We start from the raw sequence: 25,164 nt of genomic DNA, 5'->3' as shown, positions 1-25,164 counted from the left end.
TCAATGTTCCAATACTGCGGATGGCGATATCACACCAAGCCACATATACACTATATATACCTTTGAGTGACCACTCCGTTTTAGTCTAACATTAGGATCAAGTCGAAGTTGGAAGTTGACTGATGTAGTGTGCGAGTAGACGGTCGAAAGGCCGTACCACTCGTCGCTTTGGGCTCCGATTGATTTCTTGTCACATCAATCAATCAATCCGCGCTTTGTGTCGCCGTTGGTTGATCCTAGTCGTCCTACCCCGCAATCTATATCTAGACCACCTTGACCGACGTAGGTTTAACGACCGGCAGTGCAATCTTTGGGAACCCCAATCACCCATTTATTTGGTCATTCATCACTCACCACCCATCGCTGTCTATCATCACCCAGTTTGCGTAGCGTTTCCATTCTCCCATTCGAGGGCCAACCATTTTTGCCTTCAAGGTCCATTCTTTCGACGGCCCTACAGGTACCACCAGGATAGTTTGAGAACAAAGGGGCCGCCGCTGGAGCTTTGGTTTTTAGCTCCAAACTTATTTCCTAACGACCACCCGCTTCCCTAGGCCAACAACTCGTCGTTCGAGTTGCCACCTGACGTGTCATCGAGTTCCGCGTTCACCCTACCTACTTCTTAAATATACCGGCATCTCTTAACGTGGTTCCGTCTCGAGCTAACTACGATCGGTTTTCAACTCGACAGTCAGTTCAGCTTCAATCGTCTCTGTACCATTTTCTTGTGGGACCCCATCGCGTGTCCCCCATCTCCAGGCTCGAAACAGCCCGCTCTGGAATCTTGTTTGTAGGGTCAACAAGGTCTTGTCTCTCAAACTTGGTCCTGTCCGATCGATTTCTACGTCCTCGCCAATATTATACGACACTAGATCGAAGTAGCGTCGTGTCATCAGTGCACAGTACAGATAGTATGCTGTAGCCAATTTTCCTATCGTTAGGATGCTTGCCTCGTCGCCATGTTCGGCGCCGCAAGCGCAAGCACTCAGATCAACATGTCTTCTCATCACCAAATCTCGAGCCTCTCGTCCAGTAGAGCGAGTCCCTAGATTTATCCACAATCGATCTCAGGCTCGATATTTTCGCCTCCGATGGTCTCCGCGTTGGGACCAAGACGAATTACGGGATCATTTGCGCCGGCGTCGTGCGATATGGCAGAGATACTCAAGACTCCACGACGAATTTCCGCACCCTCGCCTCTGGCCCGATGACCGGTTCGTTTTGCCCGGCTTGATGCGCCAAATCCTTCGCTTTGAAAAGTGGGCGCATGAGCTTGAAGCCAGCTCTGCTGTTGGGTCTGACAACAATAACTCGAAACGGTCGTCGACGAAGGATAATGCTTCGGACGGCTGGTGCCGCACGACACCGTCTTCCGGATACTGGGACTATCACCACAATCCCTTCCGAGTATATAGATCGGCAAGCCGCACGAATTCAGAAATCCCACGGGACCATGTTATATATAGCTCGAAAGGAGACGAACCAACCCCTGGGAAGTCCTCGACATCAACGAAGATACCGATATCGACCCCCAAGGACACTGGATATGTGAACTCAACGGCGACGAATGGTGGAACCTCGAGCGACTATTATATCGACCCGGTGACGAACAAGAAAGTGCCGAAGCGTGTAGATGAAATCTCAACTTCTGGAGCAAAGGAATCGAATGTAGTGCACGATGCAAGGGAGCTCGAGCTGAACGTTTCCGACGCTGGAGAGGCAGCAGAAGTTTCCACTAAGCCCCTGCCTTCGGGGAAGCAAGTTGATTCACACGAAAATCCCTCTACCACGGCGGACCTCCAGAGTGACGGCAAGGATGAACCTGCCATCCAAGGCCACACAAACGGTAAACTTTCCAAAGACGAGCCTTCTAAACCGATGACTGGTTACTACGTTAGAGATTTTCCAGAGGAATTTTCAGGATCCTGGACGGAAAATTTCAGGAGCGAAGAAAACCTTCCCGAGTCGAAGCCGTCAACTGGCCGACTTGAGCCGGCCTTGAATCGAGCGCCTGCTGAAACAACTGCTACCAGTCCCCAGGAAGAATCTAGCCCGGGGAACGAAAACCAGGCCGGGACCCGCCGGACGCCCCATCGAGAATTAGTCGAGGAGATTAGGGACATATACGAAGAATCTTACGGTAAACTCAACACGCAGCCCTTGATTCTCGCATCATCGACTGAAGGCGCCTCGGCCGCCCCCGCAGACCTACAAGCCGAAGGTGAAGGACCCAAGGTCGAGAGCAGCGCCTCCGAGAATACGGCTTCCCCAGCCGCGCCGAGCGAAACGAATCTGTACAAGATTCTCGTTTATGATTCCGAAGCCGGAAGTGTTTCGACTGCTGATGCGGCTTCGGTGGCACCGGACCACCAAGAAGTCCTGACCCCCGCCCAGGCGATGACGCGATTGACACACCCCGCTCGATTCCTCCCGTACTTCGGTCCACTCCAGGCACAGGGTTATGAAGTTATTTCTGGTAGCGGTGACGTATTAATCTTTCGTAAGGTTCGCGATGCCACCGAGCCGGGTACGGTATTCCTGCGAGGCGTGACGGGTGCCACAGTACCTGATTCTACTGGAGCCGCCTCCGCGGACTCGAAAACAACCTCGCCTGCCCCGGCTGTTAACCCCATCGACATGATGGGCAGCGAGCCGATAATTCCAAACATCGGGAATTTTACGAGTCCGACCGGCTACGTCAGCTACGACCATGACCTCTCGATTGGAGGAGGGGAATCCGGCTTCGTTGTCAAGCCACCTCCTCCCTTCAGGAAGTACAACTCGATCGCAGCGACATCGGATGCCGACACTAGTTACGACGGTAACAAAAAGACGAAGGGGAAGCGCTCTAGACCGTTGTGGAGGGTGACGGTAGGAGCGTGTTCCATGGCTGGGCTAGTGTACGGAGGGTCGGTCATTAACGAGTATTTTAAAACAGGAGGCGAAAGTGGTGAAGGCAGCAAGGGCCACCTGTAGACAGCACTCATTGAAGATTGGTGAAGGGAGGCTTTTGATTGATTTATGAGAACGTATTTCGGGTACTCGGACTGGGAACGGAACTGGGTGTGTAATTTTAGGTAGGTATTAGGCTGGGACATGGGAAGGACTTGGAGATCCCTGCTCTACTCTGCTCTGGCGTTTTGGGAATGGGAATTGGGAATCGGAAACTGGAACGGTTGGCGGAACTACGTGGATATCCTTATCAGCCAATGCATTGATTCTACGACGAAGCATTTCATGTTCACCAACATTAATGAGATTGCAAGTGACCTGGTGACAGATGGGGAATTCAATCCATCGGGTGTATGCCGCTTCAGCAGGCAAAATTGATCCATTGAATGTGCTAATACCTCCTGTTCCGAACGATGTGTGAACGAAGTCTTCCGAATCGTACACGACAAAGCATCGTGGTAAGGAATAACTGTAAATAAACTATATCGAAAGTACAGGTAATTAGGGCTGAGGTGAGAAGGATAGACGAAGGATAAAACACGGAAGATAAAAAAATAATTTTGATAAAAATAAAAAGCCCGATGGTTGAAAGCGAGACCGGAACAACCAATGTCTTGATGCTCGTGGTTTCTTGCTGAATGTAAAACCCATGCCCAATTTCCCAATTGAATTCCAGTCCCAGTTCCCATAAAACATGTACAATTTCGAATATCAAGAACCGACGCCGCAAGTTCTGTTAACATTTCGACTTCCGTTTCGAAACTGGAAAGAATAAACAAATTGAATCAGCCAGGTTCGCCGGTGTTCCGTTTCCCGTTTTTTTCCATGTCCGTATTATTTCTTTTGTGTTTCTTTTATTGTTTGCGGTTCGGAGCATCCGATTTGGCGCTGTGTCATGTCGAAATGCCCCGCCCCGCCTCGCTCAAACAGGTGATGCTCGCCCCATCCCTCTACGCTGCATAATATTCGATTAAGCGTAAAAAATGGTAAAGGGAAGGGGTGGAAAAGGCGGGTAGTGACGAAACTTCTACCCTCGGCGTCGTCATGTCGTCAATTGCCCCCTCAAATGGAGGGACAGCAGTTTCAGTGGGCATTCTTCCCGTTCTTGCCATTCTTCTTTTTCCCCTTTGGCATATCCTCCTCCCTGATGCCTATCATCTGCATGAGCCGTTTTCTGTCCTCGAGGGTCCAGCTTTCCCTGCGTGTGAACGTGGGCTGCCATTCCCTCGTTGTCTGCTCGGCGTGGGCGGCACCATCGGTGCGTGGAGGAGGGGTCTGCGAGGGCGATTTGGCTTTGTGTTTGTTCCTGCCGAGCTTGGGCGTAGATACCCGTGGCGGTTTGTTCTGTGGTGGTTGGGTGATTCTTTGTGTGGTTGATGTCATTGTTTTTTGTAGGTTGGATGTGGTATCTTCTGATGAGAAGAGGTTGTCGAAGTTGTTGATGTGAGGTTGACTTGAGTTTGATTTAGAGTATAACGAGTGGTTTGTTTGAATTTTGTCTTGTTTGATGAATTGTGAGAGATTCTAGGGGGTATGTTATGATGGGGGGTGCCTAGCCTAGATATATCTTTCAAGCAATAGAAAGAGCAGTACGAAGTAGCATCCCACCCGCCACCCTCCATCATGATGTCCGGGTGGTACCGAGATACATCGGTGAGGCTTAATCTTGACATTTTGACACTTGATTACAATTGCAATTATGATGCCTTATCTCGTAAGCTTCTTCCAGCTGGCCAATGGCCCCTTCCCAATATGTCCCTCACCAATATTCCGTCGTTCCCTTGCATCCTCCCAGCTCGCAAATCCGTTTTATCCCTCGCCGGAACTCCGGGACCGCCGTATCTCTCCGAATCGCCGGGGCGTCTCGTATCCACTTCCGAATCAGGTGAAAGTCCCAAAATATGCAGCCGGGTCCACACGCGCCGTAGAACGGTTCTGCGCCAAGTCGCTCCGCCTAATGCCACACCTTTGGACCACACCACTCAGCGGCTCCCAGACAAGAAAAGGGGCACGAAGCGAAGGAACCGGCGATGAGACGGAGGGGAAGCCTGAGATAGGCGGCTGCTCTGACTAGAGCACGGGAATGGCTCCAGCAGCTTCGTCAGGCTCACGCCACCGACTCACGCTAAGACTATGATGAAGTGCATGTTTAGCCTCTTCGGCGACTTTTTTTGGTTCACGTCAATTGGGTCACTTCTCGAATTGGAACGAAGCTCATCATGCATTGTCCTCTGCCTCAACACTCCCGATAAATTGTTCGAGCTGATGTGCCTTCTTGTGATGGATGGATCAGTAAACTACCTCGACAGACATTCGCCTCCGCGAAAATCCGGGGAACCCTTGCGTTTTTGCTGGTACGATTCGGCAGTACTCGCATGAGTCCGATACCTTGGGAGCGCGAGATATCTCGCCACCACACACCTCAAGTTAATGCGTATGACCTTGCCTAATTAGGCTTGAACCACTCGCAAGCCCCCCCTCGTATGGACGGCCAAGATGGTCTTAGTCTGTGCCAGCTAGGGGCCCGTACGAGATCTGCTCAAAAGGTTGCTCAAAAGGTTGATGCTCGTGAAGCCATCAGATCATCGCTAAATCGCTGCTCTCTCAGGCTGCGCAGGTGCCTTGGAAGTGCTCAGCTGGTTCCCCGGTGTCATCAAGAACGCTGCAGAGTGGGAGCATTTAGTGAAAGGGGCTCCGAAGAAATGATCCGATTGATCGGTTACTCCCCCCTTTCCCCAGACAGCTGAGCGTTTCTTAATGCACATCTCAGGCTTGTCTTCTGTCATTGCTCGGCCATCTCCTACTACTTTTTCACGGGACGATCGCGTGCCCACTATACATAATCGTCTGGATGTTACACGAAGAGGTACACAGAACTTAAGACTAGAAGATGCTACCCTTCGAGACGCCTCTAGAAGATTGACCCGAGCAAGTCAAAAACTTATTGCTCACTGAAAATATGTATTTGGCTTTCAACCGCCATCATTGTGAGCGCACGACTTGATAATCATCCCCACGTCGAGACTGTTTCCAAAACCTAATAATGAACAAAACACTCCAACTTTCTCAAGGAATATTTGTCTGAAAGTAAAATTCATATAAAAGTTGACGCCTGGCGCTATGCTCCTCCCTCCTGGATTCAGTACAACGAAATTCGTCCCGAATCATCAAAAATCCCCTCCGTATTTTGGGTACTTCACATCCCCGACAAAATCTGCACCGTGGCCCGGGGGACAAACATGATGATGACGACGACGATGATGAGATGGAGTAGAGTAACGAAAGTGAAAAAAAAGGGCGCGCGGGGAAGAAAAAGCGGATTTGATCCAGCTTCTATAAGCCAACACCAACAAACAAGGTAACCGACCGAGGGTATGTTTTGGCTGCAAACAAAGACAAAGAACAAGAACAGAGAACGGCAAAAGATTTACAGGAAAAACTTGGAGACCAGAGGCTGGTCACCGGTAGTAATGTTTGGGGTCTGGATCCTTAAACTGGGTCTTCTTTTTCTCATCATACTAGTGATGACCCTTACGGGGTCTTCGGTCGCTTCCAGTAGTATTGCTGGAGAGTTTTTAGATGTCAGCCACCAAGAACCAAAAAGCCGTATACGAGTCCAAGACGTAAGAAATATGGGGCACTGAAGGTGGCAATGAAATGGGAGACGCGGGCCGACTGTTCTTACCTTGTGTTGTTTTCGACAGGCGCGCAAGCTTGGCTTCCTGAGGCCATCAACGACTGCAGTTCGCCTCTGCTCATCCGTATCCTTCTCGGGAACATAATAGTACTCGCTCTCTAGCGGTTTACCCGCCGCATCCTTGCCCTGGCGTTCGATGATGCCGATGCACACCGTCGACTCGATCAACTTCTGCAGCTGGACCTTGGTGATGTTCTTCTGTTCCTCACTAGGCAAGTTGTGCATAATAGTGGACAGCGGGGTTGATGAAAGACGCGAGTAGGCGAGCTGATTGATGACGTGGTTGGAGACAACCGGGTTCGAGTATTCCTCCTCCTCCGGCTCTGCCGAAACTGTTGCTGACCGATCATTTTCGCACTTTACCGGAGGACTGCTAGGGGCCGAGTCACGCTGCTCACGCAAGGCTGGTAGTCTTGAGCGCTTGGGCGACCTATTCACTTTGGGAGACGAGGCGGTGATGGAGGCGAGGCGCTTGGAGAGGTTTGCACCGAACGGTCCGAAAGAATGCACGATTGGGTCGTTTTCCTCATCAGGATCATTCTCCTCGTCCTCCTCGGGGTCGCTAAGATCCGACGAGAACGATTGGGTCATGTCAGTGGTGTGGCTTAAGTTGGGATCCATCCCGGTTTCTATCGACTGCTGGACTACCTCGCCCTCGTCACCGCTGGGATCTACGTAGATTTCAACGTTGTCGCCGCTTCCGTTGTCATCCCTTTCGTTAGGGAGCAACATCTGCAGCCTCCTCGAGCTAGCCAAGTTAGTAGTAGCTGGTGTTGGAGATTCTGGGGATTCGATCCGCGTCGACCGCCGGAGGGGGCTCGACTGCAGTGCGCTGCCGGGACCAACACGAGACCGGGGAGAGTCATCCCAGGAAGCGTCGGAGAGATTTGATGGCGTGTCCCTCTTGGGCCACTGAATCATGACACGCGCGTCTTGCACATCCAGCATCATTTCCGTACCCTCGGTCTCCGACGTGAACGAATCGCCCTTGTAGAGCTCGTACGTACGTCCTTGGCAGTGGAGCTTGAGCCCGTTCCACCCATTGCACACAATCTCAATCTTGTTGGGCTCGAGTGGAGAGGATGCCGGAATATATCTGGCCTTGACGTGTACTCTCGATACGAGCCGGTTCGCAGATAGCTGGTAGTTGGACGAGTTGCTGGATCGACCCATCAGGAGAGTCTCGCCGTTGCCATTGAGCACGATAGAAGGTACTGCCGACAGAGGGGCGCGTTCCGAAACGGACGATTGGGATCGAGTGAGCGTCGCTGTTCTCCGACTGACTCCCGGCGGGGACGAGGAGAGGATGCCGGTGCTGGAAGTGGGGATCGGAGTTGGGTACTTCAGATATGCACTGCCCCCGACCGAACCTGCGCGTGCTTGGCGTTTAGCTGGACGAGGGAGACCGGGAGAAGAAGAGAGAGGTTCGAATGGTGGCAGCAAGGTCGGGGCCGGACGCTTGGTGCCGGCCGCCGGGGGAGGCAGCGTCGGCTCGGTGTGCTTAGATTGTGGAGAGGAGTCCATTATAACGTCCTGAAGTTCATGTCAAGATGGCAGGTGTGACAGAGAGTGCGAGAATAAACACGCGAGACAGTTCAGAGGAGTACTGAAAGTGCCCGGATCCAAGTCTAAAAAGACTGTAACAAGCGTGTGTGGGTTCTAATGGGAAGATTTCCCGAGCGCGTCTGGCGCGTACTTTCCCGCCTTAACTTGCACAAAGTTGCACTTCTTCGAGATATTTGAGCACGTCTTCTTCAAAATCCACGGGGATTGCACCTTCACGTAAATTCGCCACGATGGGAAGGGCGAATATGCACTGGTACAGTTTTCAAGCCCTATAATCACGATGCGTAGAGGGGGAGGTGAGGACGTCGAGGCGATGCTGTAGGGTGGCCGACACTGATACCAGAGATCACGATCTCGATGTTCTGGAAGCTTGTAAGAAATTAGAAACGAAGAAAAGAAAGACCAAGGCCGGACCGGGTCTGTTTTCGGGAGGCCGTTCAAGGAGACCGCAGACAAAACGTTGGAGACGTGTGTGTGAAATTTTGGGAGGAGCTTATTTTGGTAGAGAGGGGAGGGCGAGTGGCTTTAAACGAGGAGTCGTGGTCGTGGTCGTGTTTCTGCTGGCTCCGCCTGAGACGCGATTTTCCCTCGTCCGTGGGCACGCGTTGGCGTTGGCGTGTAAAAAGTTCACTACCAGCAGATTGCTCCAGTGTTCTGCAGTGCTGCATTGAGTGCATTGTGCCTATTGTACAGCGCTGCACCCGCCCTATGCCGCGGCTGGGTACACCAATTTAACCCCAATCGAAGGACCGTGTCAAGCCTGGAGCCGACCACCACTCAATGCCTGGAGCACAGAATTATTACTGGGTTACAGAAGGGTCGGTGCCGATGGGCGGGTAGCATACAACTGAAGGATGAAGTACTTTGTACCTTAATAATTGTGCTCTATTCAAACCATGACGTCGTCATTCTCTTGTGAATTCGTGCAGCTTGTCTCCTTCATTCTTGATCCATTGATTCGATCTCGAGCAAACTGACCGGTTTCTGCTGTCCTCTTACTGTCCCGAAACTAGTCCCCTCCTCATAGGGTCCTTTCCCAAGAAACCAGAGAGTCCGTCGATGAAAGAATTTTCGCGTCTTGTACCCATCTAGCTACTGCACAAGATGTGCAAAAGGGACCTTGTTCCATACTTCATCCGTCGAAGTATCGTCGCGGACACGACTAATAAATGGGGTAATACAGCCACGCTTTTTTGACAGCAAGTAATATACAGCAAAGACTGCCTATCCACGTCTCCACTCGTTTCTGATACCACCTTATACGGCAGCAACTGCTCCAGACGTAAAACGACGCAGGGATCCCAGCCGTTGGGAACAGCGCGTCTGTTATTTTTTGCGTCTTATTAGTGTCCATTTTCCGAAGTTGCTGCAAACTATTAAACACGACATAACCTGTTCATTTCGTCTGTATACTGTCGTCACCGAGATATGTCGACAAGGCCCCTTCGGAACCAGAAACTCAGGTCTTTCGGTCTGGGAATAAAGCACGAACTTGAACTCACTTGAGATCCCAACTGATCCAGCCTTCGGGTTCGCTTGGATAAGATCGTGGCACATCTTCCCCGCAATGGTAAAGCTCCAACTTCGATTTCTGCCAAGCTAGCAACGCGACCGCCCCATCCGCCGTGGATCAAGTCCCTTTTTTTTTTTTTTTTTTGTCCCTGGCTGGGTAGTGGAGATAGACCAACCACCAGCACTTGCAAAGCAGCCTCCGAATATGTACGAAGTAGACTGCAATAACCCGCACCGCCTTTTCGACCGTGGGCATACTTCGCATCTTTGATGCTTCGTGACAGGTTCTATCCCCTCGTCCTACACATACTGCCAAGTACGCTCTTGCCACATGTCACATCAAGCCTTGGAATTTTCGCAAGTTGCGAATGAGGTCCATCTCGTCATTGGGTGATTTTGGTGGGGGTCCAATTTGTGTGCCGAGGGGCACAACGAGGGGCAGTGAGCGTGTCCTGGCGCGTCAAGCTCAACTCAAATCCAGCCGGCAGTGGCCGAGAATAAAATAGACAAGACGCCGATGGATATGCAACAGACATCTCGTAGTGTTATAATTTCTCCTACAACATGAAATCTATAATTCGACAAAATAAGGGCGCCGTAAAATAATCATTTGGCAAAGATGAGTTGAGGCTCTGGAGGTTCGATGTTGTCGATGTCTTCACCGAGCTCACCGAATCCACCGAAGAAAGCGTGACTTCATTGGCTGTTAATTTTCGGTGAATCGTAAGCCTAGTCTCCCGCCTTTTCCGCCTTTGGCAGAAAAAAAAAATTCTGCCGTAGCACCCCACTACACCGACCTCCCAAAACTTTTTTTTCTTCCTATCGACGATCAATCAATTGCAGGGAACTTCAACATTGATGGTGTAACAATCCCCAAAGACCTTCGTATTCATCCACAATGCCGCCTAAGAAAGAAGTAGTCGCTGCCGCGCAAGGCGATGCGCATATTGACCCTGATCAGGTATAATTTTTCATTTTTTTCTCTTCATCCTTTCGTCTTTAAGAATCTTGGCTAACATTCCTGCAGACCCTCAAGGCGTCCAAGGCTCTCCTCAGCCACATCAAGAAGGCTTCCAAGCAAAAATCGGAAACAAGCGAGAAGAAAAATATCCTCGACGAGATCGAGGACGATGGCAGCCTTACCCTCGCCGAAACCCCCGTGTGGATGACCCTCACCACCAAGCGCCACATCGTCGACACCAACCGGTTGAAGCCAGCCAAGATCCCCCTTCCTCACCCTCTGCACACCAACACCCATGAGTCGATATGCCTCATTACCGCCGACCCCCAGAGGGCCTACAAGGACATTGTCGCTTCCGAAGAATTCCCCGCCGAGCTGCGATCGCGCATAACCCGCGTCATCGGCTACACCAAGCTCCGGGCTAAGTTCAGGCAGTACGAAGCCCAGCGCCAGCTCTACGCCTCGCACGACATTTTCCTCGGCGACGACAGGATAGTCAACCGACTTCCCAAGGCGCTGGGTAAGACCTTCTACAAGACCACCGCCAAACGACCCATCCCCGTCGTGCTCCGGCAATCTAGGCCCAAGGCGAAGGCGAAGGGCAAGAGGGCACCGAAGCGGAAGGGTGAAGAGGAAGAGGAGGTCAACGCCGCCTCGCCGAAAGAAATCGCCGCCGAGATCCAAAAGGCGATCGGTTCTGCGCTTGTCGCGCTGAGCCCTTCGACCAACACCGCCATCAAGGTCGGCTACGCCTCCTGGAACCCCGAGCAGATTGCCGAGAATGTCCAGGTCATCGCTGCTGCCCTCGTCGAGAAGCACGTTCCGAAGAAGTGGAGCAACGTCAAGAGCATCTACATCAAGGGTTCCGAGACGACGGCGCTTCCCATTTGGCAGACCGACGAGCTCTGGCTTGACGAGAAGGATGTCATTGCCGATTCTGAGGCCCCTCAACCCATCGAGCAGGCCGAGAAGGCGAATGTGGGTAAGAAGCGAAAGGCTCTTGATGCAGGCAAGGAGATGACGAGGAAGGGGCCTCTGAGCAAGAAGCAAAAGCTTCCTGAAAGCAACGACGATACTCTATTGAAGCAGATTGCCGAAACGAAATCCAAACTTAGGAAACAGAAGGAGAAGGCCAAGAAGGCACTGGACGATTAAATGTTCTTTTCTTCTTCTTTTCCGTCTGTTTTTTCATCTACACAAATCTTTCTACTTTTGTACCAGGCGTTGGTCGGTCGGATAATAAACATGCAAAAGTTTAGGCGTCGACGATGACATTGAGAACCTAGAGAAGATATCTTATGCTCTGACGAAGAGTTGTTGCAATTACTGTGACATTCCACGCTTGTAATTCTAGACTAATGTGCTGATCCGGTGCCAAACCCATCAAAACTCCCATTTCCCAAAAGCGATCCATTTCCAATAGAGAAAAGTATATAAACAAAGGAAAAAACAACAACTTAAAGTTCTTGCGAGACACGGTGTCCCTCGGTCTCGTCATCCCCACCAAACTTCTTGCTGAAAGGTCCAAAGTACGAAGACATGATCTTCTTCAGCGACTCCTCGCTGATTTGCATGTGATCGCCAGGGACCCTCCTAAACTTGAGGGCACCCTTGCTATCAAGTTCGCGGAGACCGAGCCAGTCATCCCTGTAGAGGTCAGTGTCGCGGAGGGGAGTGACATCTGTGCCGTTGACTTCCTGGAACCAGGAGGACTCCTTGGGGATAAGAGTAGTATCGTCCTGGAACATGATCATGACGAAGTTGGAGAGCGTAGAGAGGTTCTCCTTGTATGCAGAGTTCTTGGCAGGTCGCTCGTTATTGACATCGGCGAGGTAATTCGAGTTCTCGAGATATTTATCATAGGCTTGAGGATCACGATAGTACTGCGCAGGCACAACCCTACCCTGGACGAAGGACGACCATGTGTTAAACCTCAGCAGCGCCATGGCACCCTGGCACAGGAAGTCGGTGTCGCCGCACGCCTTGAACTTGGAAATGCCCAGATGCGGGCTACCGTATGTCACCAGGCTGCGGACGGGCGGGTTGTTGCATCGCTCAATGTAGCCGCGGAGGAACACGCCTCCCTGGGAGAAGCCGAGGGCGTCGATTGCCGGGGCCGTGGAGAGAATGGGGTGTGCCGCGAGGGCGGCGCACACTTCTTCGAGTTGGGCCGTGACGTTGCCGTAGAAGGAGGCCGTTCGATCAGCGTTGCCGTCTTGGCCGAGCTGGACGTGGTAGACAAAGGTTCCTGGGTTCACGGTTTCGGCGAGTTCTCCAACAGACTTCATGCCTTCGCCAGCGAAGGAGTCCCCGAGGCCTAGAATTAACGCGCTATGGGTGAGTTTCGCGTACTAGAGTTGGTTCTAGATAGAGAGTTGGGGGTCAGGTACCATGCCAAATCACCAGAGGCAGAGGAGTCTCGTCATCGTCGTCGTCCGCGCGGGAGTTCGGTGCGGCTGAAGCGATGGCCGAGAAGATGGTGCTTGCGCAAAGAAGCTCGGAGAGAGAGATGCGCCGCATCTTGACTAACGAAGTTGGATTTGATGAAATAACAACTGGACTTGTGTAGATGTAGAAGACGGCACGCAGAAGTTGTTCGTTGTTGAAACACGAGAGAGGCCGATCGTCAATGAATGGCTGCCTTGACGGGGCAACAGACCGGCGTCTTATGAAGTACGGAGCCTATAGGAGATCGTGGAAGCTCTTTGAGGAGCTTCTTACATCATCAATGTGCGACTTTATGCTTAGGTCAGCATTCAACTTCCTCCGAACCACATCAAAATCCCACCAAACTTGCCCACTTGAATGAGAAACTCGATCTTTCCGCTGCGGCTCCTGACCACACACCTCCACAACAAACAAGGAAACGATTTGATGGCGATGCGAGGTGAAACAGGGTGAAAGACACGATGTGAACCCTCCAATGAAAGGATAAGGGCTTAGTCCCTTAAAATTGGGATGTCTTACAGACCAGGGTCGTGTGTCGGTATGGGCAGCGACTCTTGCTAACAACATTGGTCTTCAGGGTAGATTCTTATCGGTAAGTTGGACCTCTCGAACTTCGTTTCCCTTTCTTGCCGCTCTTCCTGATGATATCCATTTTAAATATGTTTCAAGACGGATTTGAATTTTATAATGAAACAAACTCCTTTTCTGAAATCAACATTTTCTTGAATCTACACATTGCACCTCATCTTCTGGCGAGGACACTTCGCTGACATGCAAATGAATCTCTTCACTCAGGAAAGCCTTCGAGAAAGCGACTTTGCCGGCTTGCCAACTTCTCTGATAGTATAATAGTATGATAGTATAATAATATAATAGAATTGCTCGTTGTCCATCGTCTAGATACCGGAGCTGTGAAAATGCCATTCTGCCTCCCAAGCAATTTCTTCTGGAGCAGTCAGGAGTCCGTGTGAAATGTGGTTTAACTCATGGTATCAACACTGTCTCCACAGCTCTAGTCGCGGGGCAGAATTCGGACGCAAGCTATGAGAATTGATCTTTGGAGAGGCAAAGCTCTCCTTCGCCAAATCGCAGCACTCTTCATCGATCCAGTCTTTCCGCGCCTCATTCGCCCGAGAAACCGGAGTCTCTTTTGAGTTCCTTTCAGCATAAAACCACCCTGCTTGTAACCGTCCCAAGGATTCTAATTGAACGAAACGTTGGTCTCTTTCTCCAGCCTCTATCCAAGACGAGAATCGTTCGCGAGGGATTGCAAGACCTTGGCCGTGAGGCGCGAAGGGGGTAGACAGACAGCGATGGCTTCGACCGCGGCAGAACTACGAAACGGCGCGCCTCCTGGAACTTTGAAGCCCAGACCGAATCCAAAGAGCGGCGCGACGGAAAATAACAATGACGCATCCGCGGCACCGGAGCTGCCCATCGGGCCTCACCCTGGCATTGTGACCGTTCCGGAACAGTACATTTTCGAGCAAAATATTCGGCAGATGCAGAGGGTCGCAGGTTCTGATCCTACTCGGGAAGATAATTATCGGCTACAAGGGGTCCAGTTGATTGATAACGTCCGCAAGGCGCTCCAATTGTGCGTACATCCATGTCCCTTTCCGTTGTCTCATCTGACTGGATTGTTTGGGCCTTGAATGAATCAAACTGACAAGACCGTTGCCAGACCAGTCCGAACTTTCGATACCGCAGTCGTCTACTACCATCGATTCCGTTTGCGGCATAGAGAGGTTGAATATAACTTTCAAGACTCGGCCATGGCGGCGCTCTTCCTGGCATGTAAGGTGGAAGACACTATAAAGAAGTCAAAGGATATACTATGCGCTGCATATAATCTTAAAAATCCCGACCATCAAACGACGCCGGATGATAAGGTGTGTGACATTGGTTTCTTTCATGTCTTTCTTGTCTTTCTCTCTATGACCATTAGCATTCTCGTAGTCGACGTACTAACGTGACTACCCTCGCAGCTCTTTGAACAGCCATCCCGAGTCCTAGTCGGGCTAGAGCGTATGATTCTTGAAATCATCGGCTTCGATTTCCGAACGCGGTACCCTCAAAAGTACCTCATCAAGGTCGTTCGCAGTCTGCTTGGTCCTGAGGAGGGCAAGTCCTTCTTGCAAATAGCCTACGAGATGTGTATGGACATGTACAAGACGTTCGTTCCGATAAAGCAAACCTGCCTAACCATGGTCCTGGCCATTGTTGAGCTCACGTCCCGCGTCACTTGCCAGTACGTGGACGTCGTGGGACAGATTGACCCAGCTCGCTGGAATGTCACGCGCCAAAGCGTCATGGAGACCATCCTCGACCTACTCGATCTATACACCCAGTTTCACAAGTCGACGAAGCTCGGACTACGTTACGATCTCGCTAGATTCATCGATGTTAAGATCAAGATCAATGCAGAACTGGACGCCAACCCGGACCTTTCGCGACACGAGTTCTCGTGCCAGCCGTGCGCCACGAGAGCCGTAGCCGAAAGCCAAGCGGCGGCAGCGCCGGGCGCCGGGCCCGGCTCTATCACGGCGCTCACCATGACTGCCACGTACAACTCACTCAAACCGGGGACCAAGAGCTCGGATAACACACTGCGCTTCGTCTTTGACCGTGAGGAGGCGAGGCGAGAGGCGGAAAATGTCTCGGAGTACTTTAAAGAAGAGTATGAAGAGTTTGAGATTGAAGTAGAGGAACCTATTCCTGAGCCAGAGAGGTTCTCAGACGCCCAACATCATGGTCGTCAGCGGGATCGTGGGCATGGCCACGGACATGGCCATGGCGGACGAGGACGTGGTCGCGGCGGTGGTGGTGGCGGGCGCGGAGGTGGATGGGGGCCATATCCGAGGAACCCACGTAACCATGGGCATCCCCATGATAGACGAGGCGGGGGAGGTGGAGGAGGAGGCGGCGGTGGTGGTGGTGGTGGTGGAGGAGGTCGCCGATATCACTGACAGTAAGAGTCATGGGCAAGGTTTTTGCATTTTTTTTTTTCTCTCGGGAGTGTTGCATTAGAGAGGCGCTGGAATTCAAGTCATGATACCCATCAATTACTGCATACTGCATTACTTCCCGGAATATAGCAGGGCGAGATAGGATGTATAGTGCTGATTGTCAACATTTGGTCACGTCGAAAGCAACAACCTGCCAGCGTCCATTCAGCGCTGCTGAGGGCAGCTCGGCCGCGTGTGAAAAAAAAATCCCGATGTACAAAGTAAACTAACATTATTGCCTTCCAACCCTAAGATGCTGAGTATTTTAGTTCATTGGCGAAGCTGCCTGGAGGAACCGAGCGTATTGTGACGTCGCATGATGACGACACTCTGAAAATGGTGCTTCGAGCAAAAGGAACTCCCGAGTCTCGTCTCGTTGACAAAGACCAGCATCTCCAAGTCTAGAGAGACAAGTGCTGGCATGCAGGGCTTTAGTGTACCATTTTATAAATTGGAGAGGTGGCCTTTTTGTCGGAGATTGATATGTCGTGTTTATTATATCAATTACGAAGCTGGGTTTCTTTTGGCTTCGTTTCGCATCTTCTTCTCTATGGATGCCTCAGGGATTCGTGTGAACATCGCAGAGTCGTCAGAATTAATCCAGGAGCCTAATCGCTGCATTCGCTCTGGTCGTGTCTTAAGTAGTGTGTGCCACCTGGCCTTAACAGATCGACAAGAGCCGGGCGTCATGCGGACCACGAGACAAGAGGGAGGTCTGGTGCGGTAAGCATAGACTGGAGCTTGGTTTTTTTTCTTGAAACAATCGACCCAAGATTTCATTAAGAAGTAGCGATGCTACAGCATTCCAAGCATCAGTGCAATCAATGATCAATGATCAACGGCCCTTAGCGCTGCGATCTTTCTGTGACGTAGACTGGAGCGCAGCTTCTTGATGGGAGGGCGACGTAAGTCTTGGTGGATACAACATCAATGGCGAGGAATGTCGCGTTCAATAGCGCCGTCCAGCTGGGAAGGGAAGACCGGTCGCAGCACTCGGGAGCCCGTTCAGTTACCAGCCACCCACTAGGGCACTAGTGCCACCCGCAGCCCACCGCCCACCACGCACGTACTATTCCTTCGTAGTTCGTACTCACATTGAACCTTGTGTAAAGTACTTCTTCCTGGAGCAGCGCAGTGGTACTTCCAAGCGTCGACATCATTATTGTTTCTCTAAATTTCCTCCCCAGCCCAGATCCACTTGCTCCCTCTTCCACCAAACCTCAACCTCCACCTTATCTGTCCTCACACTCTATCTGCTGGCCTCTCCTCAACCACGTCGCGTCGACTCTACTACTCTCCAGAAACGCAGTCTCGTCGTCCGAACTTCTCGAACCTCCCGATTCTTGCGTCGCCTGATCCCACATCGCACCGCCAATCGCCCAATTCCCTGCTCCCTCCATAAAATCGTCACGACATCCCCTCCCCTTTCTCCCCATCTTCATTTTACCAACATCCTTCCTCCCCAGTAGTCTCGAAGGCCGTCGCCGACCGAAGCAATGGCGCCTCCGCCCTCGCCTAACCTTCCTCTCTCCGAGCGCCTGCTCACCCTCGCGAAGACATTGCAATGTATGCTCCCCCCCCCAACCTCATTCCCGAGTCGGCTAATCCAAGACCCAGTCGTTCTTTGTCTGGGGACTGGGAAGCCTGTCTATATCCAAATCTTTCATCCTATCCAAGCTTCTTCTGCCTGCGAAACTGGTTTTTGTGCTGACGATTTATTCTTCTAGTTGCCTGGTTTGTTGGGTACGTGTCCATAATTTCAAGCTCTGTTCCCCACTACGAGATATCATTGCTTGCGCCTTCCACATGCCTTGTGGCCGGGCTACATTCCTCACCTGGAGCTGTCGCGACTAAGCCATAAATCAAGCTGAGCTGCAAACAAAGCAATTCGTGCAGAGCAGGCTACACAGAGCCAGGCAGCTTTGCCCCTGTGTGAAGGCTACATCCCAATTATTTTGGCTGACTTGTGAATTTGCTAGACATCTTACTCTGATCCTTTCTACTATCCGATATGGCTTTTCGTGGATCCGATTCAACTATTATGGTGGAATGGCCCGTTTCTCATACCGCACTGCATTCATCGCAGCTGCAGTGACCTACGGTATCGTTGTTTATAAAACATTCAAGGCCCGGGCCAAGAGTGGTTCTCGCCAGCCTACCCCGATTGGCCTTCTTAGCGATGAGAACGTGCAATATCTTGGTAAGTAGCGAGAACATGTCTTTTCAGTTGGAAGTAGGCCGTCGGGTCCGGGATCGGTCTCGGAATGGGATGGCGAGCTAACGAATTGTTCTCACTGCTACAGGTATGGCCATTGTTTGGCTGTTCAGTCCGCAGTACCCCCTCGCGATGCTCCCGTACTGTGTCTATTCGGTCTTCCACGTTGCCACCTACACGCGTGCGAACCTCATCCCGACGATCCAGCCTCCCAAGGTGATCTCGGCTCCTACTTCGTCGCCTAACAGCAAGCCGCAGTACGCCCCCAACCCGCTTTCCGATAAGATCGGTGCCTTTGTGAGGACCTACTACGACGACTCGATGTCCATTGTCTCTTCGCTCGAGATCCTCCTCTGGATCCGCATTCTACTCTCTGCGATCGCTTTCCAGCGACGCTCGTGGATCCTTCTCGGAATCTACACCCTCTTCCTCCGATCTCGCTTTGCCCAGAGCCCTCACGTTCAGAGCTCTTTCCAGCAGCTGGAGACCAAGGTCGACGGACTTGTTGGCTCACAGGGTACTCCCCCCGCCGCGCGCCAAGCCTGGGACGGTGTTAAGGGAGGAGTTCGCCGATTCTATTCGATCACCGACATCAACCAGTATGCCAACGGCGGAGCCGCTGCTCCCAAGAAGACCTCGTAAACGACGATCTCACGCGAATCATCATCCGGGCTCTGGGTTTAGTGCAAGTTCGCAATTCGTACCCAGTCACGGAGTTTGTTAGATCCTCCGGACAGCTAGGAAGCCGTCTTGATGTGGCAAAGCCCCCCTCTTTTTCTTTTTTTTTTTTTTTTTTTTTTTTTTTTTTTTTTTCTTCCCCCACCGTATCTAGACTTGTCGTCTTCCCGTCGGCATTACACCTATCGTGGACGTGCGACATAAGCACACGGTTCAAATGACCCCAATCCACTAGGCACGAAGACACGACCTCGGGGATCTAATGTGTAACACGGAAGCATAGAAGGACCTTAGGACTGCTTTAGATGGAACGTTGGTACGCCTTGGAGGCTTATTCTCATGGCCACAAAACGCAGTTTTCGAAGATTATAGGCCCGGTATTGTCATTAAATTTCTTTTTTTCCCCCAGTCTTGTTTCCAGTTTACATGTCCTTTTGTGGTTATTACGATTGTGCGGAGTGCGGAGTGCGGAGTGTCTTCTTCCGACACGACAGACAACCGTAAAGCAGTTTATTATTTACAGGAGCGAAGAGGAATGCCCGAGGTTGTATACCACCGTCGAACCGTTGGAAGAAGTTGAAAATGGGGAGTTGCTGGTAGTAGTTGAATTGTATGAATCGTTGATATTTATGTCATTAGGGTTTGCATCTTTTTATCCAGAGCGTGCTTTCATATATTCCGCGCGATACTTGATCCCCCTGTATTCGGCGGTGGCTGTGGTTAGTAGCAAGCGATTGATAAATGAATCTTAGGCTGCCTCTCACCCATGTGTGCGGAACTCGTGCATTCAGTCGCGCTTCGCAGATCGAAGCTTGAGGTGGCGAAGCGCCGGAGCTGCTGCGGCTCCTGCCATTTGAGGCGATGACGTAGTGCGTTGTAGCTCCATGCGGATTGATCAATAAATCCGTTTCAGAGACCGCAACATCGACATCCTTGTACAATCTCATCCATCAGTCGGGGGCCTCATATTCTTCCTCTCACACCTGAATATATTCTAGTCCGTTACTTTGCCGTACCCGAGTACTCTCATAATTGGCTTAACTATCGCTCAAAGACTTGTCCCTCTCGAGCAGTTCAAAGAGCCGGTTACGAAACCTCGGTGTATGACAGTCTGGACGAGGCTCTGCGAGAAATTTGGAATGACCTCTCTTCTGCGGCAGATTGTCGCGAGCCCGCGGGTTAGGCATGCAGATACAGGCCTGGATCTATGCTACGTCACTCAAAATATAATCGTCACGTAAGTACCTTCTAGGCTCTCCCCCAAGCTGTGTTCCCTTCTACCCCTTCATAACATAGACTCCTAACTTGATCTCAAGCTCCGGTCCCTCACAATCCTATCCCAAGCGCGCCTACCGCACGCCGCTTGATACGCTCGTCTCATTCCTCGATGAGCGCCACGGCAAGAACTGGGCAATATGGGAGTTCCGCGCCGAGGGGACGGGATACCCGGACGAGGCGGTCTACGGGCGCATTCTCCACTACCCGTGGCCGGATCACCACCCTCCACCGTTCAGACTCGTTCCTCTCATCATGGCTAGTATGAGGAATTGGCTTCACGGCGGCGAGTTGAAGAGAGGGGCTGTAGGCGGGGTGAGCGATCTCACCGCAGCGTCCAGGGTAGGGACTAGAGATGACGAGGGGAAGAATAACAGAGTGGTGGTCGTGCACTGCAAAGCGGGAAAGGGGCGAAGCGGGATGGTGACGTGCAGTTACTTGATCGCGGAGTGTGAATGGAAGCCATCCGACGCGCTGGCACGGTTCACACAGAGGAGGATGAGGCCTGGGTTCGGGGAGGGGGTCTCCATTCCGAGCCAGAGGCGGTGGATAACGTACGTCGAACGGTGGACGAAACATGGGAAGAGATATGTTGATCGGGAGGTGGAGATTGTGGAGATCCATGTGTGGGGGTTGAGAGATGCGGTTCGCATTTTCGTTGAGGGGTATATAGATGAGGGCAAGAAGATCAAGACGTTTCATGTGTTTGGGGGAGAGGAGAAGATCGTTGTCGACGGTCCGGGGATGTCGACGGGGAGCAGCGTTGACGGAGAATCGGGGAGTTCTGCGGTCGAGTCGGAGGGCGATGCGAGCGCTTCCGAATCCGTGGGCAGCAGCACCAAGTCGAAGACGAAGAAGAAGGCCAAGGAGGTGATTCGATCTATTTCGAAAAGGGGATGGGATGGACTCAAAACCGACAGCGCCGGAGTTTCTTCTTCTTCTACTTCCTCCGCGCAAACCTTATTCGTCCCGCCTTCGAGGACGGAGTCGCCCGTTAACGACGCACCACCCGAGATCACCGGCGGATCAGCCGTCATACTAAAGCCCAATTCACCCATCATCATCCCGACAAGCGACGTCAAGATCGGCGCTCGGCGCAGCAGCAAGGGCCCTACCTCCATGGGCCCAACATTCGTCACCTCCGTAGCGCACGTCTGGTTCAACGCCTTCTTCGAAGGCAACGGGCCCGAACGGGACGGCAAGCCCGAAGCCAGCGGCGTCTTCGAGATCTGCTGGGACGAGATGGATGGGCTGAAGGGGCTGATCAAGACGCCGAGGTCGTTTGATAAGATCGCCGTTGTGTGGAAGGCCGTGGGCGTTGAGGAGGAAGTGAGGTTGCCGGAGGTTGTGGAGGACGTGCAAGAGGTGCGGCCTGCTGATTGGAAAGGGGAAGAGGATGTTTATCAGGAGAAGATTGGGGGTGAGGTGGATGGGAAGATTGATGCTGAGGTTGAGGCGGGGGAGAGGGCAGCGGTGAAGTGTAGTGGTCCCGAAGGAGAGGAGATTGGTGACGAGATAGGGCGAGGGGATGAAGTGGCCTCCCAAGAGCCGACGAAGAACTTGAAGCCTACTCTATTATGATGTCTATAGACCTAGATAGGTACATATTGAGATGAAGACAGGCATGGTTCACCTTGTCGGAACACCTCTACACTTTTATCCATCTCCCCAGCCACGGTCCCAGTCATTTAAGGCGGGTATATATCCTCTCGAGTTGTTCCTTTTCATTTTAGACTAAGGGATTCCATCGATTAATTCATGATTTATCGCGAACTACATGCAAAGTGCCGGTGTATTAGAAATAAAATTGTTGACATATTAAAAGTATTTCATTAAGGAAGCTTTAATTTATAAATATGTGTCTCTATCTATTGAGGGTGATGGGTGTAACCTTGTTGAGGTGGCGGTGAGTTTGGCGGAGAAATAGTATGCTGAGTCGGGAGCTCTTGAGCGTATGCTTGAACGGGGGCCGGCGAGGTAGTAGGAGAAGGATAGTTGCCCGTGTACTGAGGAGTGAAAGGCTGGCTACCGGGGGCCTCGTGGAACCCCTGGGGAGTAGGGGGAGTGGGCGATGTGAAGTTGCTACCAGTGTGCTGGGCCGGGATAGGCTGTTGTTGGCCGTACGTTCCACCGGTATACTGGGGCTGGACGGGTTGCTGGACAAAGCCGCCGGTGTATTGGGGTTGAATTGGCTGCTGAACAGGGACAGCGGCGGGGATAGCGGCACCCTGGGCCGGGTAAACAGGAGCGGTGGCGGCTACGGGGGCGGGCTGTGTGTATGCCGGCTGGGCGACAACGGTCTGCTGCTTCTCAGCACCATCAACGATGGGGGCGGCAGGGGCGGCAGAGCTGCGCGAACGGAGGAAGGCAAGCACGTTCAGGACGGTCATGACAGCGAAGAGAATGCTAACCGCAAGAGAAAGAGTGATTAGCAGGGAACTAAATTGGGTTGTTGTGCCGGAGGCAATAGGAACTTACAAGTTCAGAGCGCTGATGCAAGCAACGGCGGTCATGCTCGCGAGACCGACCTTTCCTGCAACGAAGCTGTCACGCTTCATCTTGAAGCAGGTCGTGCTGTCGATGAGGCTTCCGTCGTTGTAGCATCCGGAAATGCTAACCCTGTACTTGAAGGAGGCCCTCATGTGGGCGGTCGATCCCATGCAAGAGAGCCACATGATGGTGAGGAAAGCGTCAATGGCAATGACGACGAAGATGCGCCAAGACGTCTGGAGGCTAGCAACGCTCTGGGAGGCGAGAATGAAACCAAGGCCAAGCCAGGTCAGGACGGACTGGAGAGGTTGAAGTTAGCGGGACAGCTCTGAACGTGACTTTTATAATATCTTGACGGTTGGTTGATCGAGGGAAAGAAGTTGGGGTCTCATGTTTTATTGAACTAACCACTGCAATAGCGAAGCCAAAAGGATCCATGTAGGCGCCATGGATGATGTACGCGCTCAAGCCCAGGACGATGATGGAGACGACGATCTGGATGCCTCGCACAGCATACTGCCAAGGCTCGGGCTTGACTCCAGTCTTGGTCGCGTTGTCACCCGCGGGATATACGACGTAAGACGTCGAGGCAGCAGGCGCCGGAGTTGGAACGGCGGACATCTGCGGCTGTTGCTGGAGGGGAATGGCCTGGCCCTGCGGAGGGTAGCCGGGCTGTTGGTATTGTTGCGACATCGCGACCACGGTGATCTTATTGTTTACCTCTCTCAACCCTCGGTGCAAGTTTCTCAGGTGTACGGAATAGATCCTACGTTTGACCAAGAAGACAGGAAGTCACACGCGATTCAAGGGGAGGAGAGAAGAGAAAGAGAAAGACAAAAAAAAAGAAGACACCAGGGTGAGGGATGGGGTGGCGGCAAGCTGTTCCCTTTTTGTCTCGCGCAAATCCTTTTCCTTCTCGAGGCGCGAAGCCCTAGTACCACCAATCCTCAAGGATCAGGGGGCATTTGCTGGAGCTTGCCTGCAGAATGCAGATGCATCGGGTAGATTAACAGCACACTTTTCCTCGATCCAGCGGTCTTGTCCTCTCACAGATCACCCGCACAGCCCCCGTCGCTAGCTTTCAATCGCCCGGTCTCTCGCCTCATAGTTTACTTCGTACGCGAGCAGGAAAATTACTCCCCACCACGAAGTACTTCGTACTCTCCACGACGGCTGAGCGGCATTGGGAGACATGTTTTGTCTGCAGTTTTCCGCAAGGCTGCAGGGGTGGTTGAGCCAGGTGGAGATGGGCCCTGTCCGACTCCGGTATTTAGTGCGAGCCTGCGATGTGATCTAAACTCAACTCGGCCAATGGAAAGAACACATGCTGTGGAAGCCAGACACAGCGACCTTCTGGGTCGAAGTGCTTGTTCGGGAGTCGACTTTGTTGAACAAGGTCGATTCGGGAGAGCTCAGATCGACAATTCTCTTCACCTCTGATCTCCGCTGCATCTCTTGGCCACCCAGCTGAGTCTTCGAGCGTGTGTGTGTGTTGTTTAAGGCTTGATGAATCAACGTCACTCGAAGTCCCAAGAAACAAAGTGCTTGGCAGTTGCGGTGGGGCCATGTTCCATCACAAGATTGCTCTTTTCAGCCCCAAGCAATATTTGTTCTCTGGCACCAATCAATGTTTGAAGATCTTCGGCTCTGAACCACTCAGAAGCAAGCGACAGCAGCTTTGAACCATGGGCGAGAGGCGCTAAAACTGTCTTATCTTCCCTGTTAATGGCTATACGAAGCATCAATATAACCAAGATCTCTCTCCCTTGCCTGGCCCATTCAGTGGCCCTAAAGATGGGGAACCATCCGAAATTGATTTTGTCCACCACGGAGGATCGATAAGAAGAATGCCTCGAGACATGGGGGAGGGGCATGATGCCAGACTACTAGGTCGTGGTTATGAAGCAAGACTGGTGACGCGACCGAGGGACAAATCTAGCCTAAGAACCCCCTACTTCGTAAACCCTTCGAAGAGCACTCGCTTTATGCTACTCACAAGAAGCCGTTGATGAGTCGTAGATGTGATGCTGGAAAAATGCCAAAATCCCTTGCGCATGTAGTCCCGTCCCTCGTGGGCACAGCAATGCGCCCATGCTTCACGCACATCCTCGGCAATGCCAAAAGATGATGCGATCGGAGCCGAAATATGCAACTCGACGGCCTTCTGGACACTGCCTTCGCGCATTTAGAGAAAAAAAAGTCGGATCATTTGATCGCTTTGACGAGGCGAGAAGCACATATCGCCGAGACCCCCAGGACCGTCCTTCCCCACATTCCAGCATCATGAGATGAGAGCGGCCAGCAGGGTAGTGTAGTGTATACGCGGAGCAGATCGCCCCAGGTTCTGGTGGGTGCCAGTGAT

At 52.0% G+C, this 25,164-nt stretch overlaps 7 protein-coding genes and 2 pseudogenes across 7 annotated transcripts; 5 read left to right on the top strand and 4 right to left on the bottom strand.

The window, feature by feature from the left end:
- Positions 1-1,233: 1,233 nt before the first annotated feature.
- Positions 1,234-2,976, top strand: SAPIO_CDS8428 (annotated as a pseudogene; the record flags this gene model as incomplete).
- Positions 2,977-4,035: 1,059 nt separating this feature from the next.
- SAPIO_CDS8427 lies at positions 4,036-4,335 on the bottom strand (annotated as a pseudogene; the record flags this gene model as incomplete).
- A 2,148-nt stretch (positions 4,336-6,483) lies between these two features.
- Positions 6,484-8,173, bottom strand: SAPIO_CDS8426 (Transcription factor tos4; the record flags this gene model as incomplete). The annotated part of the gene is made up of 2 exons (XM_016790060.1): positions 6,484-6,516; positions 6,638-8,173. 2 exons carry the CDS (start codon positions 8,171-8,173, stop codon positions 6,484-6,486), a joined length of 1,569 nt encoding a protein of 522 aa, XP_016640323.1.
- Positions 8,174-10,625: 2,452 nt separating this feature from the next.
- Positions 10,626-11,843, top strand: SAPIO_CDS8425 (Uncharacterized protein; the record flags this gene model as incomplete). The annotated part of the gene is made up of 2 exons (XM_016790059.1): positions 10,626-10,688; positions 10,755-11,843. 2 exons carry the CDS (start codon positions 10,626-10,628, stop codon positions 11,841-11,843), a joined length of 1,152 nt encoding a protein of 383 aa, XP_016640322.1.
- Positions 11,844-12,145: 302 nt separating this feature from the next.
- On the bottom strand, positions 12,146-13,208 carry SAPIO_CDS8424 (Palmitoyl protein thioesterase; the record flags this gene model as incomplete). The annotated part of the gene is made up of 2 exons (XM_016790058.1): positions 12,146-13,005; positions 13,079-13,208. The coding sequence occupies 2 exons, from the start codon at positions 13,206-13,208 to the stop codon at positions 12,146-12,148; spliced, it is 990 nt and encodes a 329-aa protein (XP_016640321.1).
- Positions 13,209-14,449: 1,241 nt separating this feature from the next.
- Positions 14,450-16,549, top strand: SAPIO_CDS8423 (uncharacterized protein; the record flags this gene model as incomplete). The annotated part of the gene is made up of 5 exons (XM_016790057.1): positions 14,450-14,733; positions 14,821-15,028; positions 15,125-15,816; positions 15,899-16,107; positions 16,398-16,549. 5 exons carry the CDS (start codon positions 14,450-14,452, stop codon positions 16,547-16,549), a joined length of 1,545 nt encoding a protein of 514 aa, XP_016640320.1.
- Positions 16,550-17,640: 1,091 nt separating this feature from the next.
- On the top strand, positions 17,641-19,001 carry SAPIO_CDS8422 (uncharacterized protein; the record flags this gene model as incomplete). The annotated part of the gene is made up of 4 exons (XM_016790056.1): positions 17,641-17,710; positions 17,872-17,887; positions 18,124-18,344; positions 18,448-19,001. 4 exons carry the CDS (start codon positions 17,641-17,643, stop codon positions 18,999-19,001), a joined length of 861 nt encoding a protein of 286 aa, XP_016640319.1.
- A 1,175-nt stretch (positions 19,002-20,176) lies between these two features.
- SAPIO_CDS8421 (Uncharacterized protein) lies at positions 20,177-21,893 on the top strand (the record flags this gene model as incomplete). The annotated part of the gene is made up of 2 exons (XM_016790055.1): positions 20,177-20,274; positions 20,354-21,893. The coding sequence occupies 2 exons, from the start codon at positions 20,177-20,179 to the stop codon at positions 21,891-21,893; spliced, it is 1,638 nt and encodes a 545-aa protein (XP_016640318.1).
- Positions 21,894-22,180: 287 nt separating this feature from the next.
- On the bottom strand, positions 22,181-23,495 carry SAPIO_CDS8420 (uncharacterized protein; the record flags this gene model as incomplete). The annotated part of the gene is made up of 3 exons (XM_016790054.1): positions 22,181-22,718; positions 22,791-23,101; positions 23,211-23,495. 3 exons carry the CDS (start codon positions 23,493-23,495, stop codon positions 22,181-22,183), a joined length of 1,134 nt encoding a protein of 377 aa, XP_016640317.1.
- Between the last annotated feature and the right edge of the window lie 1,669 nt (positions 23,496-25,164).

The sequence above is a fragment of the Scedosporium apiospermum genome, assembly GCF_000732125.1.
Source record: "Scedosporium apiospermum strain IHEM 14462 chromosome Unknown SEQ_SAPIO_0121, whole genome shotgun sequence".
Taxonomy (NCBI): Eukaryota; Fungi; Ascomycota; class Sordariomycetes; order Microascales; family Microascaceae; genus Scedosporium; species Scedosporium apiospermum.
Note: the sequence above shows the minus strand (reverse complement) of the source record. Positions and strands in the feature narration are given on the sequence as shown.